The sequence below is a fragment of the Limanda limanda genome, chromosome 16, assembly GCF_963576545.1.
Source record: "Limanda limanda chromosome 16, fLimLim1.1, whole genome shotgun sequence".
NCBI classification, from domain to species: Eukaryota; Metazoa; Chordata; class Actinopteri; order Pleuronectiformes; family Pleuronectidae; genus Limanda; species Limanda limanda.
Genome location: NC_083651.1, coordinates 15,235,488 through 15,257,784, shown reverse-complemented (window position 1 = coordinate 15,257,784; position 22,297 = coordinate 15,235,488). Strand labels below are relative to the sequence as shown.

The 22,297-nt window shown below is 40.9% G+C and overlaps 1 protein-coding gene across 1 annotated transcript in view; it reads right to left on the bottom strand.

Moving 5' to 3' along the window:
- Positions 1 to 22,297, bottom strand: part of LOC133021912 (glypican-6-like) — a 79,048-nt gene continuing 56,751 nt past the window's right edge. Inside the window, exons 7-9 of the mRNA XM_061088918.1 lie at positions 2,430 to 2,566; positions 1,220 to 1,395; positions 1 to 209 (exon numbers count right to left, since the gene is read on the bottom strand). Coding sequence (XP_060944901.1) covers positions 1 to 209; positions 1,220 to 1,395; positions 2,430 to 2,566 — 522 coding nt within the window. The remainder of the gene's footprint in view (positions 210 to 1,219; positions 1,396 to 2,429; positions 2,567 to 22,297) is intronic.

The window sequence follows — 22,297 nt, the reverse complement described above, 5'->3', positions numbered from 1 at the left end:
TTATCTCCATTGTCGGTGGAGTGCCAGGGCTGACAAGGCCAGCATGGTTGGCAAGGCTACAGAGGGTGCGTGAGGCGGGCCGGAGTCACCCACGGGCCCGCTTCGGTCGGCTTTCACCACTGGGGGGGCTTCGGTGGCAGCGCCGTCCATGTCCGTGGGGCAGACTTCTGTGCAGCCGCTGCCACTGCCTGAGCCACTGCCCTCATCACCTGTAGCACCATGACAAAACACAGGCCAGACACGCATCAATGAAACAGCAAAGTAACATTAGTCAATAATTCAAGCAGATCTCAACAATACGAAACTGTCACCTCAAAGCTAGAGAGCTCACATGTATCTGACAGTACAAGCAAAGCTACAATAATGTTTTTCATATTAATATTAACAGTGGCTCAAATGATTATATCTTTTATGTCAATAAATCTATTGAGTTAGTTATTTAGTATCAATCTCTTTGGTTCATTTCACTTCTGTCGTCAGCATTGCTCCGTCCACCAAAGAGGTTATGTTTTTGTCTGCGTTTTTATTGTCCACTGATGGACAAATTACTACGAATTTTAATGTTGTGATATGGATCAAGAAAAGAACCCATTTAAAGGTTGTGTGAATCCAGGTCAGGGGGCAGAACCTTTTTTCACCATCTCTAATATTTCCAAATAGGGTGTTTTGTAACATTTTCCCTAAATTTCTCAGAGTATAATTCATGAATCTCGAGTTGAAAAGAATTTGACATGTTTACGGGACCGATATTAATGACTGTGTGCAATTTGGTGTAGATACTAACCTAACACATATGGTGAATTTAAATGTGGTTTCATAAGGGGGCTGTATGTGGTGATATCAAATCAGTGTTTTATAAAAAATATAACTCACAACACCAGCCGCCATCTCCATGAGACACCAATTTCTGTAAACCCCAATTTGACATTTAAACCAAACCTTATTTAATGTGGATTAATGTGGATGGTTATTTTAATATGTATAAGAGAATACATCCTTGAAGATGCCCTTGTTTTTCTCATGACTTTTGTGCTAATTACCGCTGTGTCAAGGTCAGTTGGTATTTCAGAGGGACAGCTTATCAACATGAGTGACAAGCTGTTGCATTTACTTGACCAAGTAGGGCAGGGATGGCGACACTAAAAATACATTTCCTGCCTAAAGAGAGAAAGAAAAACAAGTGCACGCTGTCACATGGGTCTCTATGGCAATAGCTTACTCGAGTCTTGAAAGTAGATATCATTGCCGTTGTAGGCGTTTCTCAGTTTGTTGGTCATCACCCTCAGAGCCATGATCTGCTGGCGGATGAAGGTGTCTGGGCGGGTGATGTCCACGCCCACCTCCGGGTTATTCACCTGGTTGGTCAGTCCGTCCTTTTGGACTTCAGGGAAGTACCTGATAGTTTGAAAAGACAGTGAATTCAATAAATAGAGTGATTTCACTATTTTTTTACAAGGTTCTTGGGAAAGGCAAAAGAAAGACGTTGTTTGTGAGTAAAAATGTACAACACTACACAACCTCATCATATGAGTTCTCTTACGTCTAAGAAGAACTATGACAGAGAGGATAACACACTAACATTTGCGTGTTGCTATGAGATGTAGGTTTCATTCTAATGCCGCACTTGACAAGTGCTCTTTGAGGAGAAGCAGTTCGGGCCTGATGAACATTTGACCTGATCATGTTGGGCAATGTTTTCCGACATAGTTGCGAGCTGTTTCTCCAGGGAAAACATGTCAGCTGCCTGCATTCTTGTTTGATATATAAGCAGCAGGTCGTCACGTGAGGGCATTCCACAAACCGTCTGACACAACAACATTTGTTTTCCCTATAAGCCCAAGCCACTCCGGAAAATATAGACCTCTGAAATCTTTGAAGAGGTCTTGTTTCATTTCCATGAGGGATTTGTCTGTTTGATCACAGCCAATTAAAGCAGTTGACAGATAGAACACCAATAAACAACAGTAAAGTATTAGTAATAGGGGTTATTTTAAGAATTTGAATGCTGAACAGCTTGGAATCACACGGTTGAAACAACACATACAAGTAGCTCACATCACTTTATGGCTTTAGGCATTTACTTGGGCAAATATTTGCCTTGAAAATTAATCAGATTAATTGAGGAAACACCACGCTGGTAGCACATTTTAAGGAAGAATGAAAAAACTGTTCGACAGAATGACTCCAGCAAAAAAATCCTAATAGCGTTAAAGCAAAATAGGACTGAAATGATCAACGCTCTACTTTTTCAGAATCACAGTTATGCAAAGCACTTGCTGGGCTGAGTTTAAGACAGAGAAAGTAAATAATCTGGTTTCCCTAATTCTAGGATTAGACTGATTAACAATGGGCGGGCTGAGCAGACTTTGGGCTTCTTAACAACCTTTTGTTCAAGCCTGCGTCAGCCCCCAGAGCCCCGGTGCCCTCACCTGCCCTTGGCGTGTCCATTCCAGCACTCCTCATCGCTGGCATTTCCGGCGGTCACTCTGTCCTCCACGCACATCGCCTCGGGCAGGTCGGACCAAAATTTCTTGGACAGCTTCAACTTCTCTTTTATGTCAACCACCTAGGCAAAGACCGGGGTCATTACATGGGAAAGAGAAGAGATGACTCATTGTATAAACAAGTCTACAGGCACAGAGAGAAACTATTTTGAAGTTGTGTTTAAGCTCATATTTATAATATTGTCTTAAAGTGAAATATGAATTGGATGCATGTTTAATAAGATGTTATTTTTATTGAGTAATGCAATAAATTACAAAACATAACACACATTTCCGATCAATGCATTTTCTTTTAAAATGAGATAAAAACCTCCCACACACACTTGACTTTATTTACGCTTGAAACCTCGATGCCCTTACAGCTATTCCTCATTACGATTTACCCTTGTAAAAGAATATGAAAGAAATTACAGGCAATGAAAGAAAGTATATGAAAGGTTTGAATTTACCAGATTTCATTTTCTTTACTCATAAAATGAATTATGTGTAAATTCATTATTTCTTCTCCCCACTCTCACTTCTTAACTTATATTATCAAAAAGGTTTTAAATCATGGGAGTTAACTCTGACACATCTTAACCCCTGACTTTCACTGGATAGAATTTTCCTCTCCGTGATGACTGTGAAGCTTTGCATTGAGAAAAGTCCGGGACCAAAGTACAGCAGCAGCGATTTCAGCCTGAATGTCAGACTTAAACGAGCCTTTGCATCCCGGCCATGTGACACAGGCAGATATCGCTTCCCGACTAGAGCCTGTTGAACTCCAATCTTTCATCAAACACACAGAATTTGACATATTTCACTGGAGCTGAGGGGGAAGCCTGATAACGGCGGGTTGACCCATTATTTTTTCCGTCTGACTTGCTGTTGGCTTACGTGAAATTGTGGTGAACCTGAGCAGAACATGAAAGGTGCTGTAGTGAGTGTGTGACGCTGCTGTAGGCCCCGACAGTGCTTTTGATGTGTTAATCCTGTCACACTGATGCCAAAGCACTTCAGCAGCTCTGATACTGCCCAGAGGGTCAGGTCTGCGCTCAATGCCAGAGATTGACTGGCAATGTTTGACTAAAGCTCACACATTAAGTTTAGTTTATCAAGTGAGGGATTCACAGTTTTTCGTGGGGTCTGCCAGCCAAAAAAAACAGGCCAGTGAGAATGAGTGAATTACACCTGGAATGACAAACTCACATTTTCATATTGTCACCTATATTAAACATGCTGCCACCATGTAGTTTCATGTAGAAGAAAATATGTAAACAGTTCACATTCTCAGGTTATTTTCTCAATGAGATGTATTGACCCAAAGAGCCTCAACAAACAAGTATTGGCAGATGCATAAAACTCATTAAACACATTAAAAGTACATTGTGATTCTAATACCTTAAATGTCCGATGCTTACAAGAGTAAAAAAAGAAAAAAGGATAAACCCTTTCACACGATAATGAATTTGCTTCTGGGAAAACTCGACCTCTCACTTTGTTGCGCATTGCCTATGAATAAATAATATGACTGCAACAAGCCACCCCAGCATGCAACCTGCCACAACGCACACTAGATGGCACTATGTCTTCGAGAAAGAGAGCCGCTGACAGCAACTGGAGAGAAAATGCAGAAAGCAAATAAAAGAGAGAACCAACATTTCAAATAGAGACCAATTATGTTTTGCTATTAATGCTTCTTTCACATCGTGGTGCCTTCATGTGGTCTCACAGAGAGGGGAGGACTTGCCATGGAAACAGATGAATGAAAGACACAAGACTAAGAGCAATAAAGCAGAGAGCAAAGATCTTCATCACTGCCAATGTAGATATTCTCATTATAAATCAAGAGGAAGATCACAGCCCCCCCGTCACCTCACATCAGGATGTCATTCTGCCTGATTCCCAGTGGCATTAAAGTTATTAGCTTGTGATGCACGGCCGCTGACAGAGGCATTTTCTCACTGGGTGTTGAAACCATGATCATTACTATCTGATTATTTTTTCATTTAAAGGAATTCAATAACTCCAACAAACAAAATAGAAAAGATTACAAAACAAGGTTTCAAAAAGACAGACATGTATTTGTTCTCACCGCACACTGTCACTGACGAGAACTGATGTTTTAAATCTGACAGATAAATTTTACTTTCTTTGCCTTTCTCTCTCTCACACACGCTCACACACACACTCACAAACACGCTCACACACACACACACACACACACACACACACACACAGACACCCCCACACACACACACATAAACACACACACAATTATTTGTTGATAAAATGATACCAAAAACTCGTTACAAGCCCGCCTTCTTACTTTGCCTTTATATATTAACATTTAATAGATTATATCCATTTATGAAACATTTATAGTTAAATAGGGAATTTAAAGCCTTGCAGAAAAAACACCTCATTTTAGGTTGTCAAATTGGATATAATTAGATCATTACCCTCAATTCAACTTTTAATGTGTCTTTTATAAAACATGATTTCCCTTTTTCTTTCTTTCCATCTAATTACACTGACATTACTCTGTAATTGATGATATTTTCATTGTATTATATTGTAATTGTATTATCAATTTTCCTGTCACATCAGGGTTCATTGTTGTGTAGGCTATGTGTGATGATGGGGGCTCATCCTACAGGGGAGTGTGTGGCGTTGATCTCTGTCCTGTTTTATGCATCACATCATCCATATTCTATGTTTCTTAAAGGCATAATGTTGATAATGACCTTACACTTTATTGAAAACGTGTGCTTACATATGCCTAAGAAAGAACCAGAATATTCTGCTTTACATTCAAGGTTATGACGGTTCACAGTCTCCCAGGCAGTAGGGTATCTAAATAAGTGGTTTTATCTATTTATAAAAACAGACAAAGTACCGTTAGATATTCACATTAAGGAATAAACACATTGCAAATGCTCGTGAATGTAAAGATGTGGACAGCAGGAGGACCCAAACACATGAGCCAACATTTCAAAAGAAACAGGAAGCGGAGAACACTGAATAAAAGAACAACCAAACACAAAGGAGAGCTAAGCTAAAAGTCCATGAGCCGATAATTGGGACCGGAAAATAGTTCATAGGAGAAGCCGGGGTAGACTCATGACAAAAGTTGATTCAGATTTTATATATTTGTCTCAAACAAATGGCTTCAAAGTATAGAGTAAAAATGTTGGACACAAACAGAAGTAACGTGTGTAATTGTCGGGTACTATTTTCACTAGGGAATTATTCCACATTTAACGCTCTAATAGGTATTTAAAGCAGCAGGGTGCTGTATGTGGGCTTTTTTCAAAATAATCCATTATAAATTGGCCAAGTTTATAGTGGTGAAGGAGAACATGGCAACAATGAGGTTCTATACTGATCTGCGGCATATAAGAACTAAAACTGAACTCAGTAGCAAGCACCTTGTACGTCAACACTAATATATATATGTATCTACTTAATTTAGACACTAAACTTTTTGCTCCATTTTATGTCACCACCAACTCTTGAGAAAAATATACTAGTTGCTAACTATGCCTGGTGCTGGGTAGGAAATGTACAGTGGGTTTGTAGAACTGCATTTGAAACTAGAATGGCACCAGCATTAATCTGCCAAGGCAGAACAGTCCGCATATCAAACCACATTTTAATTCACTATAGATCCATATTTCATTTGGATCTTTATTTTGAATTGCACACAGTCAAAGATATCAGTCCCTTAAACAAGTCTGATTTCTTTTCATCAAGATCCATGAAGTATAATGCTGAAAAATGCCCTGCATCTAAATGTATGGGTTCTTTCCTGATCCTTCCACATCCTTCTACCAAGTCTTGTGCTGATCCGCTCGGTGTTTTTTTGCGTAATCCGGCAAACAAACAAACGCAGGGGAAAACATATCCTCCTTGCATGTCGGAGGTAATGAGCTGTGTCAGGCTTTAGCTGCACAAACAACAGTTTTTAGTATAGAATCGATACATTGCTGGATTTTACATGGGATTGCATGACAATATCGATCAGGAAGTTTCACCAACCAGGCGTTAAAGACGCTCGAGTTTAGGCAGATAGATTATTCATCGAAACCTTGGCGAGAGAAACCTGCAGTATGAGGTGAACTTGGGCCTTCTCTCTCTTTTTCCTCTTGAGCCATGTTCTTTTCTCTTTTGTCCTTTGTGTCCCTGCTTGTCCTAACGAACCATATTTTACCTCATTGTGTTTCTTTCTCTCTCTGCCTCCTCTCCTCTCCTCCCTCTTTGGCCTTTCTCTCCCTTACCTCAGTCCTAAGTGAAAGTGAAGGTTTCATGGCCACAGCCGACCCCCGCGATCTCGGACTGGACTCGGATGAGCTCTGTGAATAAAGCCTCTGGTCTCTCTCGGCGCTCTGTGATATATATACGCTTAGTCATCTCGGGACTCCTCCACCCTTTCGCCACGTCTTCACTTTAAACATCCTGAGAATCACGATCTAAATGAATTGCAGGGCACAGTTGCTCCTAATTCCTCCACACATCTCTCGTCGGGAACAGGGAAACAGGACGTAAAACACAATACAGGAGATTAATTCAGCACGGTGAAGTAGCCTCTGATGTATTACAGCTCACATGGCTCAGTTATAATCTTGTCTTTGTTCTCGTTTTCACCGCAAATGAAACCCACCTATAAAAAAAAGACAGTGTTTACTCACTGTTAAAAGGCTTATTTGAATGAACAAACATGTATGTTGACATGGAATAATTATGCCCCCAAAAAACCCCGAACTACAACGGTGCTCGCAGGCTTAAAACCTGCGTGTTTGCAGACACTCAAAGTATTTCTTACACTGTTTACCCTCCGTCATGTTTCTGTGTGCGTGTGTAGCAGAGGACAAACACAGGCAGCTCCGGGTCATGACTTTTTTCTCTTTTCTTCTTCATGCATGTTAACAGGGGTGGCAGCTGCGTGCGGGCCACCTTTCCGCTCTGGATATTTTGCGTTGCAAGCTGTACTTTGACCAGTGGTTCGCAGATGCCCACGCCTATATCTCAGATCAAAAGCTGACGTGTCGCTGGCTTTGAAGCTGCAGTCGCTCTCCTGGCAACAGCGTGATGCGAGGGGCCTGAGCTCTTATCCGCCTGTGGGAGGATGCCCCCGTGTTCTATCTGCCTTTCAGTCATAAAAAATAAAGAAATGGAAATCGTGTGTGTGTGGCCAGACTTTCTATCTAAGTTTTGCTGTGAGAAAAACACACAAATCATGCTTGCAGCGCTGCCAGAGCTGAGCTACAGCGCTCAGTCTCTCCCCCCGGCTCCTCTGTCAGCTGCTAAATCTCCCTTTCCCTCTCAAAAACCAGAAAAGAAAATATTGGGGATTCTGTCTCTGATAGTTAAAACACCTCTATCCTGTAAAACAACAATTATCATATTTCCAGCTCCTATCTGGGGCCTGTAATGGCTGCTCTTATCCCTCTGGTGGAAGTCTCTGCTAAATTAGTGCATGTTGGGGCTAATCATAGACTCGGCAGCAGGTCTTACCACCAAACCACAAGGAGCAGACAACTCCTCGATCGACTTATTTTCCCTGGCAACTGCTGCCCCCAGTCTGCGTTAAAATAGTTTTTCATTTGATACGAATGCAGTGTTCTTCCTGCATCTCAATTACAGAGGTCAGGGAGTCAGCCTTGGCCGTGCCGAGAGTCTCTCCCCTGACCAGTGACCACTTTGGGGACAGACCGAATACTTTCTCACAAGCAGGAAGGCCGCAGTCAGAATAACTCTGCCTCTTCATCACATTCTCGTTCCGAGTTATATTGTTGAGCGAGCCAGTCCTAAAAACTAATGCGCTCCCCCGTCCAAGTGTGGGAGCGCTAACGTAGCCAAAAGCTCAACTGCCGCAGTGTCGAGTATCAGGGGGCAGAGGCCCGGCGGGTGTAGATCCCTCGGACACAGCTACTTAATCCGGTGTCTAACACGTCATAAAGCACTCCTCATTGGTTCAGGTCTGTCCATAAATGGCAGATTCTCTCAACCGAGACCTGCCGTCTGGCGTATAAAAGAAATTGAAAATTATATTGGCTAGCCCTAAGCAAACCCAGTGAATCACATCAGTGCTAATGTTTTGAATGGCACTTGTCTCCACTTTGTCACGTCTCCCTCTGACCTTGTCTGTAAAGGTGACTGGCAGTTGTTGCTCAGAGCAGGTGACTAGCAGAGTGCATATAGATGTGGTGTGTTCTCATCCAATCAATATCCATCAACAGAGGGCGAGAGCAAATGTTTCCCCTCTGCGCCTTCACAATAGATGAGACTGGGAAGACATTTTTGTGCTGCAGCTCTCACACACAGACGGGAAAGGGACACACCAAAAGCAAATCATGGTCAGAAACCAGCTCACTAACCACTTGCAAACTGCACATGGTTTGCTGGGACAGTTGCAGTGCTGTTTTTTTGTCCTCCGCAGCCGGGGCCACACGCCATGCGTTCATTATAAAGCCATTTTTGGCATCGCTTTGTGGGCCATTGAACTCTCGAACACTCTCGGCTGAAGCCACCCTCCTTGTTTCCCTTGATTACGACTGATTATGTCGCAGCATAAATCTGCCACTGCAGAATATTACAGCGTGATTTACTGTGGACATCGCGACAAAGACCTCAGCCGGAGCGGCGCATAAATCTTTCGAACATCTCCCGGTGACAGCGCTGTCAGTGACAACACTGAGATTGTTATTACGCTGCTATCTGGGAGTAGATACTTGACATAGAGTGAATTTTTATTGTTGTTCAAAATTGGCAGTTTTTTACATTTTTTTTTTGATATTGCAGCTTGGGTTTCAAAAGCAGAACAGAAACTGAGAAACAATTAAAAAAAAAATCACTAATCACTTTTTAATGCTACATATACTTTAAAGGAGACATATTATTCCCATTTTACCGCAGTTGATATGGTTCATTGGGGTCTTAATGAAATGTCTGAAACATATTTTGGTCGAAATACCACAAGGATCATTTAAAACAGCACCCTTTTTACCCTGTCTAAAGCAGCCCCCCCCCTCCCTCCCTCCTTCATGTGATACAAGCGCCCAGATTTTTAGCTATCCATTACCTCTGTAGAAAATATGGCTAGTGGAGACGAAGATACAATCTTGCAACCATATCGTTTTGAACCAGAGTCAAGTGGGCCGAAGCTTGGCTCTGGTGGAGCCGGGCCGTGTTGCGAGAGTCTGACGTCGGATCGGGTCGTAATCCCATTCTACGCCGTCTAGCGTATCGTTTCTGACATAGAGGAACCACAACAAATCGCGGGAGTTGTTTTTTTCCAGAGTTTTTGGGACGGTAGACATGCTAGATACCCAAATGAACGTGTAGAAGCACTACAAAAGTGGAATTTTCATAATATGTCCCATTTAAGAACCAACTGCTCCTGTTAAAAAACACTGTACAGTGTGTTGATGTAATTGCACAACGCATTATATTTGATTTGCTGCCACACTGTCGGAATATGTTTTATCTTTGATTCCGCACTTCAGTGAGAGAAAGTTGAATACTGGGTTGAATCGTTCACTTCTGTGACACCCGGGAGACGTAACTTTACTGTCAACTTCTCAACAGTCTTCATAATCGTTAATTTACTGTGACGGTGGATCTCTATGTATCTTGAAAAACAAAAAAAAAGAAAGAAAAGAAAACGCTTATTCCAAAAATAGCAGAAATGGCGTCGATAGAAGACATTACCAACCAAAAGATTTGGTGTTGATAAGAATGAATAAATAGAAACATCAAACTGAATATGATATCTATCTTAACTATAAAAATATGATTCATCATACATGTGACTCAGAAGTCATTCAGCCAAACCGCGCCTCTAACAACTAAAGTTTGTATCTATATTTCACACAACATGATCAAGTCTTTTAATAAATCCCTGTATGTTGTGTATCTCATGATGCATTTACATATACCATCTGTGTACAGCACTGTAGGTCATATCCAGTGGACCCTAGTGGGCCACAAACCATTTCCCCCAGTCCCATGGTAACTACAAGTTTAGGTGATGTGGTTTATCATGGTGAGTAAAATTTATCACACAATGATCGCACTGTGAGGAAAAAGTGACAGAATATTGATGAAACCGTGGTGAGTGTGCGCTTGTGATTTGCCCGAGGCTACAACAGCAGAAGTTTGAAAAGGGGAGATGATTAAAGGGAAGCTATGCTCTGTGGAGAACAGAGCAATCATTGGCAGGCCCAGGCTCTCCCTGCTGCCCTCGTTCCCCCGAGAGGCAGGCAGCCTAGAGTGTAATGGGGCCAATGTGCCTCATTAATGCATTGACAGATATGAAAAGTAGCAGTGCCTTTATGGCACCGGCGTGAGTCGCTGAGGAAGAAGGGACGACGTGTGGAAGGGCCGAGGTATTAGCGCTGTGGCTGCTGTTGGCCTTTGATAAATGAAATGAACTAGTTGAGTTTATTGTCATGATGATCGTGGATGAAAAAACTGAAATTCTTTATCTGAGCTATTACAAAATACCTTTTTTTAAATACACCACGTTCAAATTCGCTCTCCTCCATCTTTATTTGCCTCAGTTTAACAAACCTTTAGAGTTTATTAACATGTATCAACTACAAAATCTATGGTGGCCCAGAAGCACAAAACCTAAAAGTAAATGACATAAAATATAATGAATCAAAAAGTTCAACAACAAAGAAACAGAAAGAAAAGAAACCCTAACCCTAACAGCAAATAAGTAGTTGTTTTGATTTGTAGGGTTTTCCGATTTGTCGTTGTGTCTGCACTTAATTTGTTTGTCTACAACTCCTGAAACACTGTTAACACATAAACGTACTTGTAGGGTAGATGTGAAAGCTGTATTTGTGCATTTCTTGGAGTATACGTGAATTAAGGTAAGCTTTACTACATTCCAGAGAGTGGGTTGTCTGTGGCTTTTTGCCAGGTTTGCTTTAAACCGTGCGTTAACCTTTTAATGAGATCTGACCACAACATGAGGCTGATTAATTCCAATCAGCTGGTCTTTACATCTCGGAGGCCTGTATGTGGGCTTGCAGTCAACCCACTGGTTTGTGAACAGACGTTTTGAAGTCTTGAAGACCAAACAGCGCCATTTTGGTTTTTAATGAGGAGACTTTATCGAGAACCCAATGCACACAATGCTTTATTGTCTATTCAACTTTAAATGGGACCATCATATATAGAGTGTAACATAAACTCTAAATGAAGAGGTTTACTGATGTTAAAAATAGAGTCATTTTTTCATAAACTTGTATTCTCTCAGTCATTTGAGAGACTACAAAGTTTTTATATACAGTGTATCCATTTCTTATCCAGAATAAATATACAGTTATGATAATGGCTCCTAACTTTAATGGATATTAGAAGCAGCTTCAACATTAATGTGTAAATTCAACAAACTTAGCTTCAAATAAAACTTAATCCTTTAATAGTGCATTGCTGACTTTTCCCATTTTCTGCTATAACATTGATCAACGTGTTAAAATAAATTCAGCAGCCCGTGTGGGTGCACCTACAAACATCTCACAGGAATAATTTAAAAGGTTTTGAGAAACTGCTGTATCTAATATTGATTACCCAGAGTGTCTGTATCCATACTAATGTTGATTCAAAAGAGATTTTAAGAATAACAAAATAACAGAACACAAATTAAAGCTGACTGCATTCTACTTGCACACATTCAATAGAAACATATGACCCAGTTTCTCATCATTCATCATCAAAAGAAAGGACATCCACCAAACAGCAGATCATAGTTGACCGTGCATAGTAAATCATATGGATTGAGTATGAATAGCATTTGCAGCTTTAACATGGAGATGAAATATGTTATGACTTTAGGAACTGACAACTGAGCAAAACCCACAGAGACCCAGCTCCTATATTTATCAAAGAGTAGAACAATGAAAGAGGCTTGAATACAGCTTTGAGATACTCATGGACATTTTTTATTTAAAAATGATTTATTATCTGCCACAAAAGTTTGTTTATATATTCCTTGCATCTTTTTCCTTGCAATTATCAATAGGTGACTGTACTCACCATATGCTTTCTCTGATGCTGCAGCACAGATTTACATGCCCAGATTCCACAGTAATTTAACTTCATCCACTGTTGGCAGCATCAAAGAATACAATATACTGATTACATGTAATGATTTTTTTTAATAATGGACAGTTTGTGGTAAATCATTGCACCTGGCCATCAAAAAAGCTACTTTTAAAGATGAATCTTTGCTTTAGGCAAAATTTGAGACGATTTATAGTTTGGTCTTATTTTTCACTTTTGCTTTGGAACACGTTTTTCCTAACTCGACCCCTGAGAGCTTTCTTAAATGTAGTTCTTAGACCCATTGGACAAATATGACCCACAACTCACTTTGTGAAGCGGACTCCATCTTGGAGTGTAGGATCTGGCAATGTTAAAGATGTCAAATGTGTGAATGATTTTGACACACACATGCATTAAATATTTGTCTCAGAGCATCAATGACTTTGTATAAATTTACTTCTCTTTCTTTAACCCTGTTAAGGCTCAAGTTCAGCTCAATGTTAGATACGTGTACGGAAATGTGAAGGAAGCCCAGAATTACATGATGTCAGTTAAGGCGACATCATTTAAAAGGGGTATATTTATTTTTGTAAGTAAAGACAGCATAAATTAGCCTTTAGCAGAAGTGTGCCTGCTCTGGCCGTCTTCTTGATAACATTATTAAGTGTTAACTGGAGAATGAAAACAGTGAACAGCGGATTAAGTATTCAGAGTGTTCTGTGTTTTGCACCTTTTAGCTTGACGTCTTAATTTCACAATGGGACCAATGCGATGGAGCTATGCTGCACTTTATAGCTGTGATACAAAATATATTATTTATATTGAGTTATCTTAGCCAACATACAAGATTGAGATGTGTCTCTCTAAGCTACGTCTCTCTTCATGTTCGTCAGATGCATTATTGAATTATGCCTCCTGACACACGGTGATGGATGTGTGATGAAGAGGGGGATCTCTCACCATTATTTTACATGCACAGTTTGTTTCTGTCTCTCAGTAGTTGAGACTTTTCACTCTTCATAAACTGCCTTTCTGACATAAATGTAACCTGTAAATTCTGTGCCAGATGCCGAACAGACATTATTGCCCCGGTGCTGTTCCCATCGTGTTCAGTATTCATGCTCTATCACTGTGTGTCCCGACTCAGGTGAGGTAAAATACAGGTTCCATCTCCCGCTCTCCAGCATCACATTGCTTTCCAGCGCACGTTGGACTTGTACCTGCCCTGTGATGCAGCGAGGCTTTGTAAGATGTGGACAGCGAGTGACTGAGAGCCGCTTTGCATTGGTGGCTGTAGCCTAGGTGTGTATAAGTGTGTGATCACAAATTAAAAATGCACATTTAGAAACTCAGTTCTTCAATACCAGATAATGAAACCCAATAAAGTGCTGATTTTAAGAAGCATTTACGCCAGAGCTAGTCAGTGGTGCTTACTAATTATGTCCCATCACAATTTGGAAAAAGCACAAATACCTCTTACTTTGTAATGGCATAGTTTACACCAAGAGAGTAATTTTGTATACGCTTTAAAAAATATATCATTTTATATTTTCTTGGGGGCTAATGGGGCATCTTACTCTGGCTGTTGTTGAATTATCTCTGTAAAAGTCCACAAACTTCAACACTGCATATTTTACACTGGGGAATTAACTGTGTACCATTAGTATCTGCCAGTAGCTCAAGGAAACCAGCACAATAATCCTGACCATCTTCTAACCATAGAGGGCTTGTCTCTATACCCTAATATAGCAGCGGGCATATCAGACCTTTGTTGTTATGGTACAAATAATATGAACTCTGGGAGAGTCCCAACATCAGGTGTGTCCAGGGAGTTCCTGACCATGGAAACAATAATAAACATGTGGTTGAGGTTGTGGAAAGTCTACAGTTTAGTAAGGATTAGGCACCAAACCTACTTGGTACGGTTTAGGAAACAAATGCGGTTCGGGTTGTAAAAAGAGCCCATCCTTAGGTTGAGAGGACATCTGTCGTCATGGTTACAATAATAAACATGTGGTCAAGGTTGCGGGTTGGTCGTGGATAAAGAGGGACAATGATGACTTATCAGTTTCTCATGGGAAACAAGCGGCACTCTCCTTTTTGTTGACCATTGCATCCACCCACCTATCTCCTCCCAGCACAGATACACCACGTCACATGACTTCCTACTGCCCTCTCATCATAAGTCCTCAAACCTTTCAAAGTCATCTCACATCAAAACTTTGGATTGTAGTAACGTGCTTGTACAGATCCCAGTCCCCTGATTTAACCGCAGGAGTGTCTCACCTCTCCCCCTTCACCATCCAGAGCAACACACATCTGTCGGAGAATCTAACAGATGATTGAGAGAGAGCGAGTTGTTTCAGTTGAAAACAAACGTGAAAAGACTCAGTTTTTGAGAAAGATGACTCTACAGCTTATCGTGATCGTCAAAATCTAATACTGCTACTAGCCTCAACAAGCCCACTCCAAGAGAATAAAATCCTGCATTTCTCCACATCTGAATTTCAAATGCAGATGTGCACATGACTTTGTGCGTACTTTCATCATCCCTCTACATTCCTGTGCAGCACAAACACAAACACGTGTCTGCCTGTCAGTTACACTAACTACTCCATTAACAGCAATAATGTAATATATAAAGCTACAGCTTAATACTATTATGCAGGTCTGCTAGGATACCTTTTGATTTGATATAAATAATAATTAATTTAAAGTTACACTAATTGCACTGACGTGAGGAAGACAGACCAAACACTAATCTAAATTCAGATCATTTATTAACCGCATAAATAATGCAGGAGCTTCCTCTGACTTGGGATTTGAAGGTATACTACTGATCGCTGCCGTCTCTTGTTATAATTAGTATTCAGGGAGTATAATCTCTCTATAACTGTTCTGTTTAGATAACAAGTGTAGAAGTGCTGTATGCAGCAGCTCTTCTAAAGGAAGGATGGGAAATGCATTGAAATGTAATATATTATAATGTAAATTTATCATAAAATCATCAGTATGTGGACTTGTTGTATCAGATCCCCTATATTTTTACCATTATGATAACAGCACAAAATAAAAAACAGCCTTCCATTGTCTCTCTTTTCCACTTTTTCAATAATTTGTACTTCAGAATGTGCAGCCACCACTTTATTATACAAAACTGTCTCCTGCACTTGTTAAAAATTGTACCAGCGGGAGGTGATGCTATATAATGAGATAGATAAACCCTGGACTTATAGGTGTGGCAGTATTTCAATGAAAGAGTTGCTGAGAAGACAGAAAAAGACCATCTGTTAGTTGTGGTAGACAACAATGCTCGACACAACTGAAAACACAGCCAACGTGAACAAGAAGTCATCGCCACCGCTACCATGACACGACAAAGGAAAAGGCCACATTGGTAAAACTGCAACGTGATCAAACAACACTGCAGAAAGCAGTTTATATCCTCTTCCTGCTCCTTTTGGCAACATCATTGCAACCAACCTGACGCCATCTATTGTAGTAGAAAGCGAGGGATACAGAGTTCTACCAAGAAAATGCTTTATCTAGTGTAGAAGCACCGAATCGTGACAGAGACCAAGCTTGATGGAAAGCTTGAAAGAGCCTAACTGCATTTCACTGGACCTGAACACTGATCTTCTGCTGGAAAATAAAGCGTTGATTGAGCTCAGGGCTCTTTCTGAGTATTGATTCAATGTTAGAAACTAATTTAACTGAGAATCATAGAACATTAATCCCTGTACCACGTGCGTAAAAAACTAATAAAATCTCTTGTACCTGCAGGTTTCTTTTTTCCAGAATACTGTAGCAGATTTGAGAGAGAGAAATCATAGGAAGTCACAGGATCTCAATTCCTGGCAACCGTCTCTGTCCCGTATATCAGCTCCACCCAAGCTCCCTCATTTCCCTGACAGGCAACAAACCCTCAGCATGTTGGTCTTTTGAGACACAATGTTCAATGCTTGGGGGGAAAAAAGCAGAACATACCACTGCTGTGAGGGAAGGAACAGTGCAGCTGTAAATATACGAGTGTCTTCAGTCCTTTGTTGAATGGAGAACATCTGCATGTGTTGTCCTGCCACAGCCTTGTTAGCACACCAGAATATCATACTTAAAATGGATGTTACTTTTAGAAAGGTGGTTCATTTGAAAAATGTAAGTGATCGTGATTTCAACCTCTAAAAAACATCTCTGATTCTGCATCTGAGTTTTCCAAGTAAATCCATGAAGTTTTTAGGTTGCACACAAAACTACTCACTTAAGCTTACGCGATACTGATAGGGTTCTCTCAATCAAAACATAACTAAAAACCTAGTTTGATGACATTGTGAAACAGTGTTGGATCATGGGAGTTGTTGTCTTCACCATATTTCCAGATGAAAATCTACCTGATAGATGAGGTGATTTATCAAATTTGTATTCAGGTAAATGCAGGAAATAATCATGATCCCTTTCAAATGACCAACACAAACACGGCAAAACCCGTCATTTGCCCCAGAAGATACAGCAAAGATGGACTAAACCACAGGTAAAGCAGATATGAGGCAATTAAGAGGCAACTGAATTACAATTACCTGTTATCGTGAAGAAAATCTAGGACTTTTCTGGGTTTTTAACCTTGGCGGGATTGTTTTTTTATAGTCTAAAAGCGCAAGTCAGCAAAAATACACAACATAGTCATTTCAGCCATATAAAATGAAGAATGGTTCCCTATTTAACCTTTAAACCCGTTAAGTGCAGCAGAAAGTGTGATTTAAAGGTATATTTAGAGTTTGTCAGGCTTCAATTTTCATGGTCTAACATGAATCCACCTCTAACCCGGGGTATTGTTAAACTTAACCTCAAACAATGCCCTGAAGTCTCATGCCACATGTGCACTTCTACACTATTTATTTTTGTGCGGTGTGAGAAGAAGTATGAGTTATGTTAGAATCCGTGGAATCTCCATAATTGCATACCTCGGGTAAGAGTCGGCGCATACATTGCAACAGCCCAGAGAACGGTGCTGTGGATAGGCCCACTTTACTTCCACTAAGCTGTATCCAAAACAAGAATGTTTCAGTGGCTTGACATGTTCCTGGACTGCACAGACATAATGCCAGGGTCAGGATTTTGGGAAAGGGTTTTGGTTGCGCCTCTGACAACTGACTTTACAAACCACACGCGGATGTTTTACTCAATGTTTCCTACCGAACGCGGCAAAGAATGAGAGCAAAAAAGATTGTGTGCAGGCGTATTTATTTTTACTTAATGTTACACGATGTCCATGTTCTAACAGTATGGATAAATAATTCCCCCTACCATGAAGGTCGAGCAGAGAATTGGAATGATATCCCAGTTTACACCACATAGCGAACATACAGTATGTACTCTTCACACGTTCATTCCTATGTCATGAAAGCCTGAGCTCAAGTATTTCCTGAGAACAAAGAAAAACCCCTGACAGATCACTGGTCTGTTGCAAAGTTAACAAACACAGACAATCACACAGTCACACCTAATAGAAATGTATTGACCTGGCATGCCACGGTGGTTGGAAACTGTAAGAACTAGAGAAAAAGAGAACTCACAAACACAAGGAAAAGGAAAACCAACACTCTGGCGCAAAAAACTTTCTTGCTGCGAGGCAGCAATTCTGAGCATTGATCCGCTGCGCTGCCACCTTTTCTTATCAAGAGGGCAAGTCAAGAGAAAAACAGTGGCCGCCTGTTTTTAACTTGACTCTGTTCCAGCTGCTGAGATGGACACAAGCAAGATGAAGAATAAAACAGACCTGAGGACACAGCACACAATGAATTGTACTTGATCTCATGTCACGGGAGAGTGAGGGGGTTTGGTTTTTCTTGATAGTCCACTTCGACTTAAAATAATTTGTTTTGCTTATTGCTACTGATCTTGGAGGTTTGACCTTCACTGTGCAGAATGATGTACATGTATGAAACCTTGAGAGTTGGACACTAGAAGGTTGTTCTTACCTTCATCTGCTGATGGATGGAAGTTTGTCTGTGCTCGCCTTTAATCTGAGTTAATGAAACTGGTGCAGTGCCCGTCTCTTACCTAATCTAATAGGCTCTTTGTTTGTTCTGTGGTGTTGCCGGTGGCTGCTTTCTTTCTGAAAACTATAAAAGAGACCTGCAGTAATTGAGCTGCCGAAAGTTAAGACCGATTGCAGTCCACAGAACCCTAAAGCTAAACCACCGCTGCTGCACAAAGAGCTGGTTACCTGATCATTCTAAAGTCACAGAAACTCAACTCGGTAAGCAGAACCCCAAACTAGGGAATCAGTGGTCGTGGCCATTGTTGTCGTGAACGGGTTGCTGTTATCATCTATGTCATTTATGTTGATGAGTCTCAGCCGACACCGCTAGACAATATTAAGCTTAGAGTGATGTAGAAACTATCTAAGCACAAACACTGAGAATAGACCTGGTCAGGGAACATCTTGTGTCCGGTAGTTTAACTTGTGAAAGGAAAAAAATATGTGCATCTTTATGTATAGATTTTTACTGAGGGAGATTGAGTAGATGTCATTTTGAGATTTGAGCCAATTGAATTGAATTTTTTGTAGAAAACAAAACATTATTCCACGCTGTCCTAAAACAATTTTTTCAGATGATTTAATTTGAATAAATACATATCAGAGGCCCTGAAGAGGCACCAAAGTAAACACATCTATTTTGTTCACCTCGTTAATCCTCCTGTAAATCCCTCATATTTATCTTGTGCCCCGGGGTTAGAAACCAATATGGAGTGTTTGTCCAGAAGTTTGCTTTATTAACATTTTCCACAATGTTTTGCACAAGTGTTTTTTTTGTCTGTTCCGAGCAGAAGTCAGGAATTAATGTGGCAAGTTTATGACTAAAACCCTTGGAATGTATGCCTAAATGCATGCTGGGTATACCACTATTGATTGACATTGGGTTTTTGATAAAAAATGTATTCAACTGTAGAAAAGTAAAGTTTGACAGGGTGAGATCGGCAGAGAGAAGCAGAGAGGGAGAGACGGAGAAGGTCAGGAGTAAATTATGTCTGCACAGATGAACGGCAGCCCTAATTTCTTTACAATTATAGCTGTTCCATTCTATGCTCTTTGTCACAATATTAAATCTTCTATCAGTTTTGTGTGCACAGGATAACCAAAACATCAATATTACAGAAGAGCTGAGAATTTAATTCGACAAAATACAATCCATCAACTAACAATTACAACCTCAACTGTATTATCACCGCCCTTCAATTATTGGGGGCATCTTCTTTGGAACTTGTTGCAAGAAGATTGAGTGAAATTTGAAAGTGGGCAAAACCAGTGAGAATCATTATTAAGAAATTAAAGATATTACTCACCAAAATAATTCAATAAAAATAAGTAAGAATAAACAGATAAGTGAGCTTTCCATATCGATCAAATATGAACGGACACATTCTGCCTCTAGTCTCATTTTTTCGGTTGGCTTGAATGTTTGAAGTCTGTAATGATGTCTAGAAAAGATTTAACTACAAATATATTATCGGACACATCTCATTGAAATTTCAATTCCATATCTTCTATAAGCTACGAAGCAAGGTCCAATACTATTCACAGAAACACAAAGCCACGGATCAGAGGATTGCAATTTGTCAAATATTGCTCCCTACAGTCGCCTTCTACAGTCTGGTCTTGTTTGTGTTTGGCTCTCATTGTTTCCACTGCCATACCGATAAAATATGAACCGTGTATTACACAGGGGCGACAAAGAGGACCAATAAAACTGCTCCAAATTGAACCACAGAAAACTTGTTACAAGTGTCAAATTAAAAGCAGCCCCTCTTATCTTTAATGTGCCTCTAAGCCTGACAGTCTGTTGTGCCTTTATCCCCTCTTTGGACTTTGAAATCTCCATTTCTCTCGGAGCTTTGAGGGTGTGTGTGCTCTGACAGAATGTCAGGCAATTAAACAGTCATGGCTCATTGAGCTGGAGGTGGGCCCGCTCCTCCAGGCTCCTCTATAGGCAACAGAAGAAATGAATGCACTCCCTGCCTCTCCCTGCCTATCGCACAGGCAAGGAGTTCTTATCAAAGGACACTTTCAACTATTGTCAACTTTCACAAGGCGGAGCAGTGTCACTGTCATGGGTAATTATGCCGTGTCAGAATGGAAACGAGGACAGTGGGTGGGACAACGAAGAGGTGCTCTCACTGAGGAGGGGGGGACCCCAGTCATGTCCCTATTAGAGGATTAACGCATAAATAATTTCACATTAATGGTGAAGAGGAGGCAGCTGCAAGAAAAGACTGGCACCTTTACAAAAACTCCTAATGTACAGAACACAGGTATGAAACATAAATAACAAGGAGCCGTTTCCATGAAGACAAACTGAGTTTCAGGTCAAATTAAACTCACTCTGTTTCTATATTTTTTATATTTCTCCCTAAGCCTCCAGTGAGCTGTGACTGGTCAGATCCTGCGTTTTTGTTCGTGCTGGATAAAAAAAAAAAAAAAAGAAAACCTCTGATTAAACTTTCAAGTCACAACGGCTGCACACACGCATCTCTATCTGCAAAATATTGAACAAAGTATTTGTTTGACATCCAAGAACCTCTTTCGGAAAACATTACCAGAAAAACTATTGAGGCGCTGCAGTGTTGCCATATTGAAGGGGAGAGGCTGATTCATGAATAACGGTGGCTAATTAATTGCTGTTCATAAATCAGTTACCACAATCGAGTGGTTTCCTCCCCCAGAACACCTGTCTCATCTCCGCTCTGAGGAACCACAGCAAGGGGATGGCTACTTCCAATACTCTGCTGTTCACATGTCAAACAAAAAAACATGTATCCTTATTCAACCTCTGCCTAATGGTGGCTCCCAAAGGTGAAAGGGCCTGGTGAAATATCCATGATGTAACCCTGGGTCTTTGGGTGTTCTGGGTGAGCCGCCCTCGCCCAGGCGACCCAGCAGGTGGCGATCAGCCCGCCGCTTGTGTCGCTCGTGTAGCTCAGGGATCTTGATGCCTTCTCTGCGGCACCAGTGATTTTCTTAAAGGCTCTCCTGTTGTGCAGTCCCTTGATTGCCAAGGTCCTCTGTGCCCTGTGGAGCAAACGGAACTGCAAAGCCTCCGCAGCCGACCCAACGAAGGGTTGCATTGGATCCACCCCCCCCCGCTTCAACATTTGCTTGCCAGCCCCTTCATATTTTACCATCTTCTCCTCAAAGGCCTTCTACATCTTGATTTCCTGATTTCTTTTGTGCTAAGATATGTAATTTCATTTTGAGCCATTAAAAAAAATAAAAAATAAGAAAACTAGTATTGAACTTTGAATGTCCCTTGTACTCAGAATAACATAAGCATGTTCCTGTCTGTATTAATCTTGACATTATTAGTTGTGTTTTCTTATTGAATATACCCGAAAAGCTAAAAGCCAGTGTGCATCAGTGATGTCCACAAGACGACAGGACGAGTGTGCATCCATCTATCCATCCATTTACTATGCTATCATACTGTAGGGGTCATGGGGAGGCTGGAGCCAATCGCAGCTGACATTAGGCGGGAGGCGGGGTGCATCATGGGAAGGTCTGCAGTCCATCACCGGGCTGACAAATAACCATTCATACTCATTTTCACACCTCGAGCAGTTTAGAGTACGTAATGAATTTGAGCTGCATGTCTTTGGACTGTGGGAGGAAGCCAGAGAAAACCCACATTGGCACAGGGAGAACTGGGCTAATACCACAGAGCGGCACCAAGACCAGTGCTCAGTAGTTTCACATTTTTTAT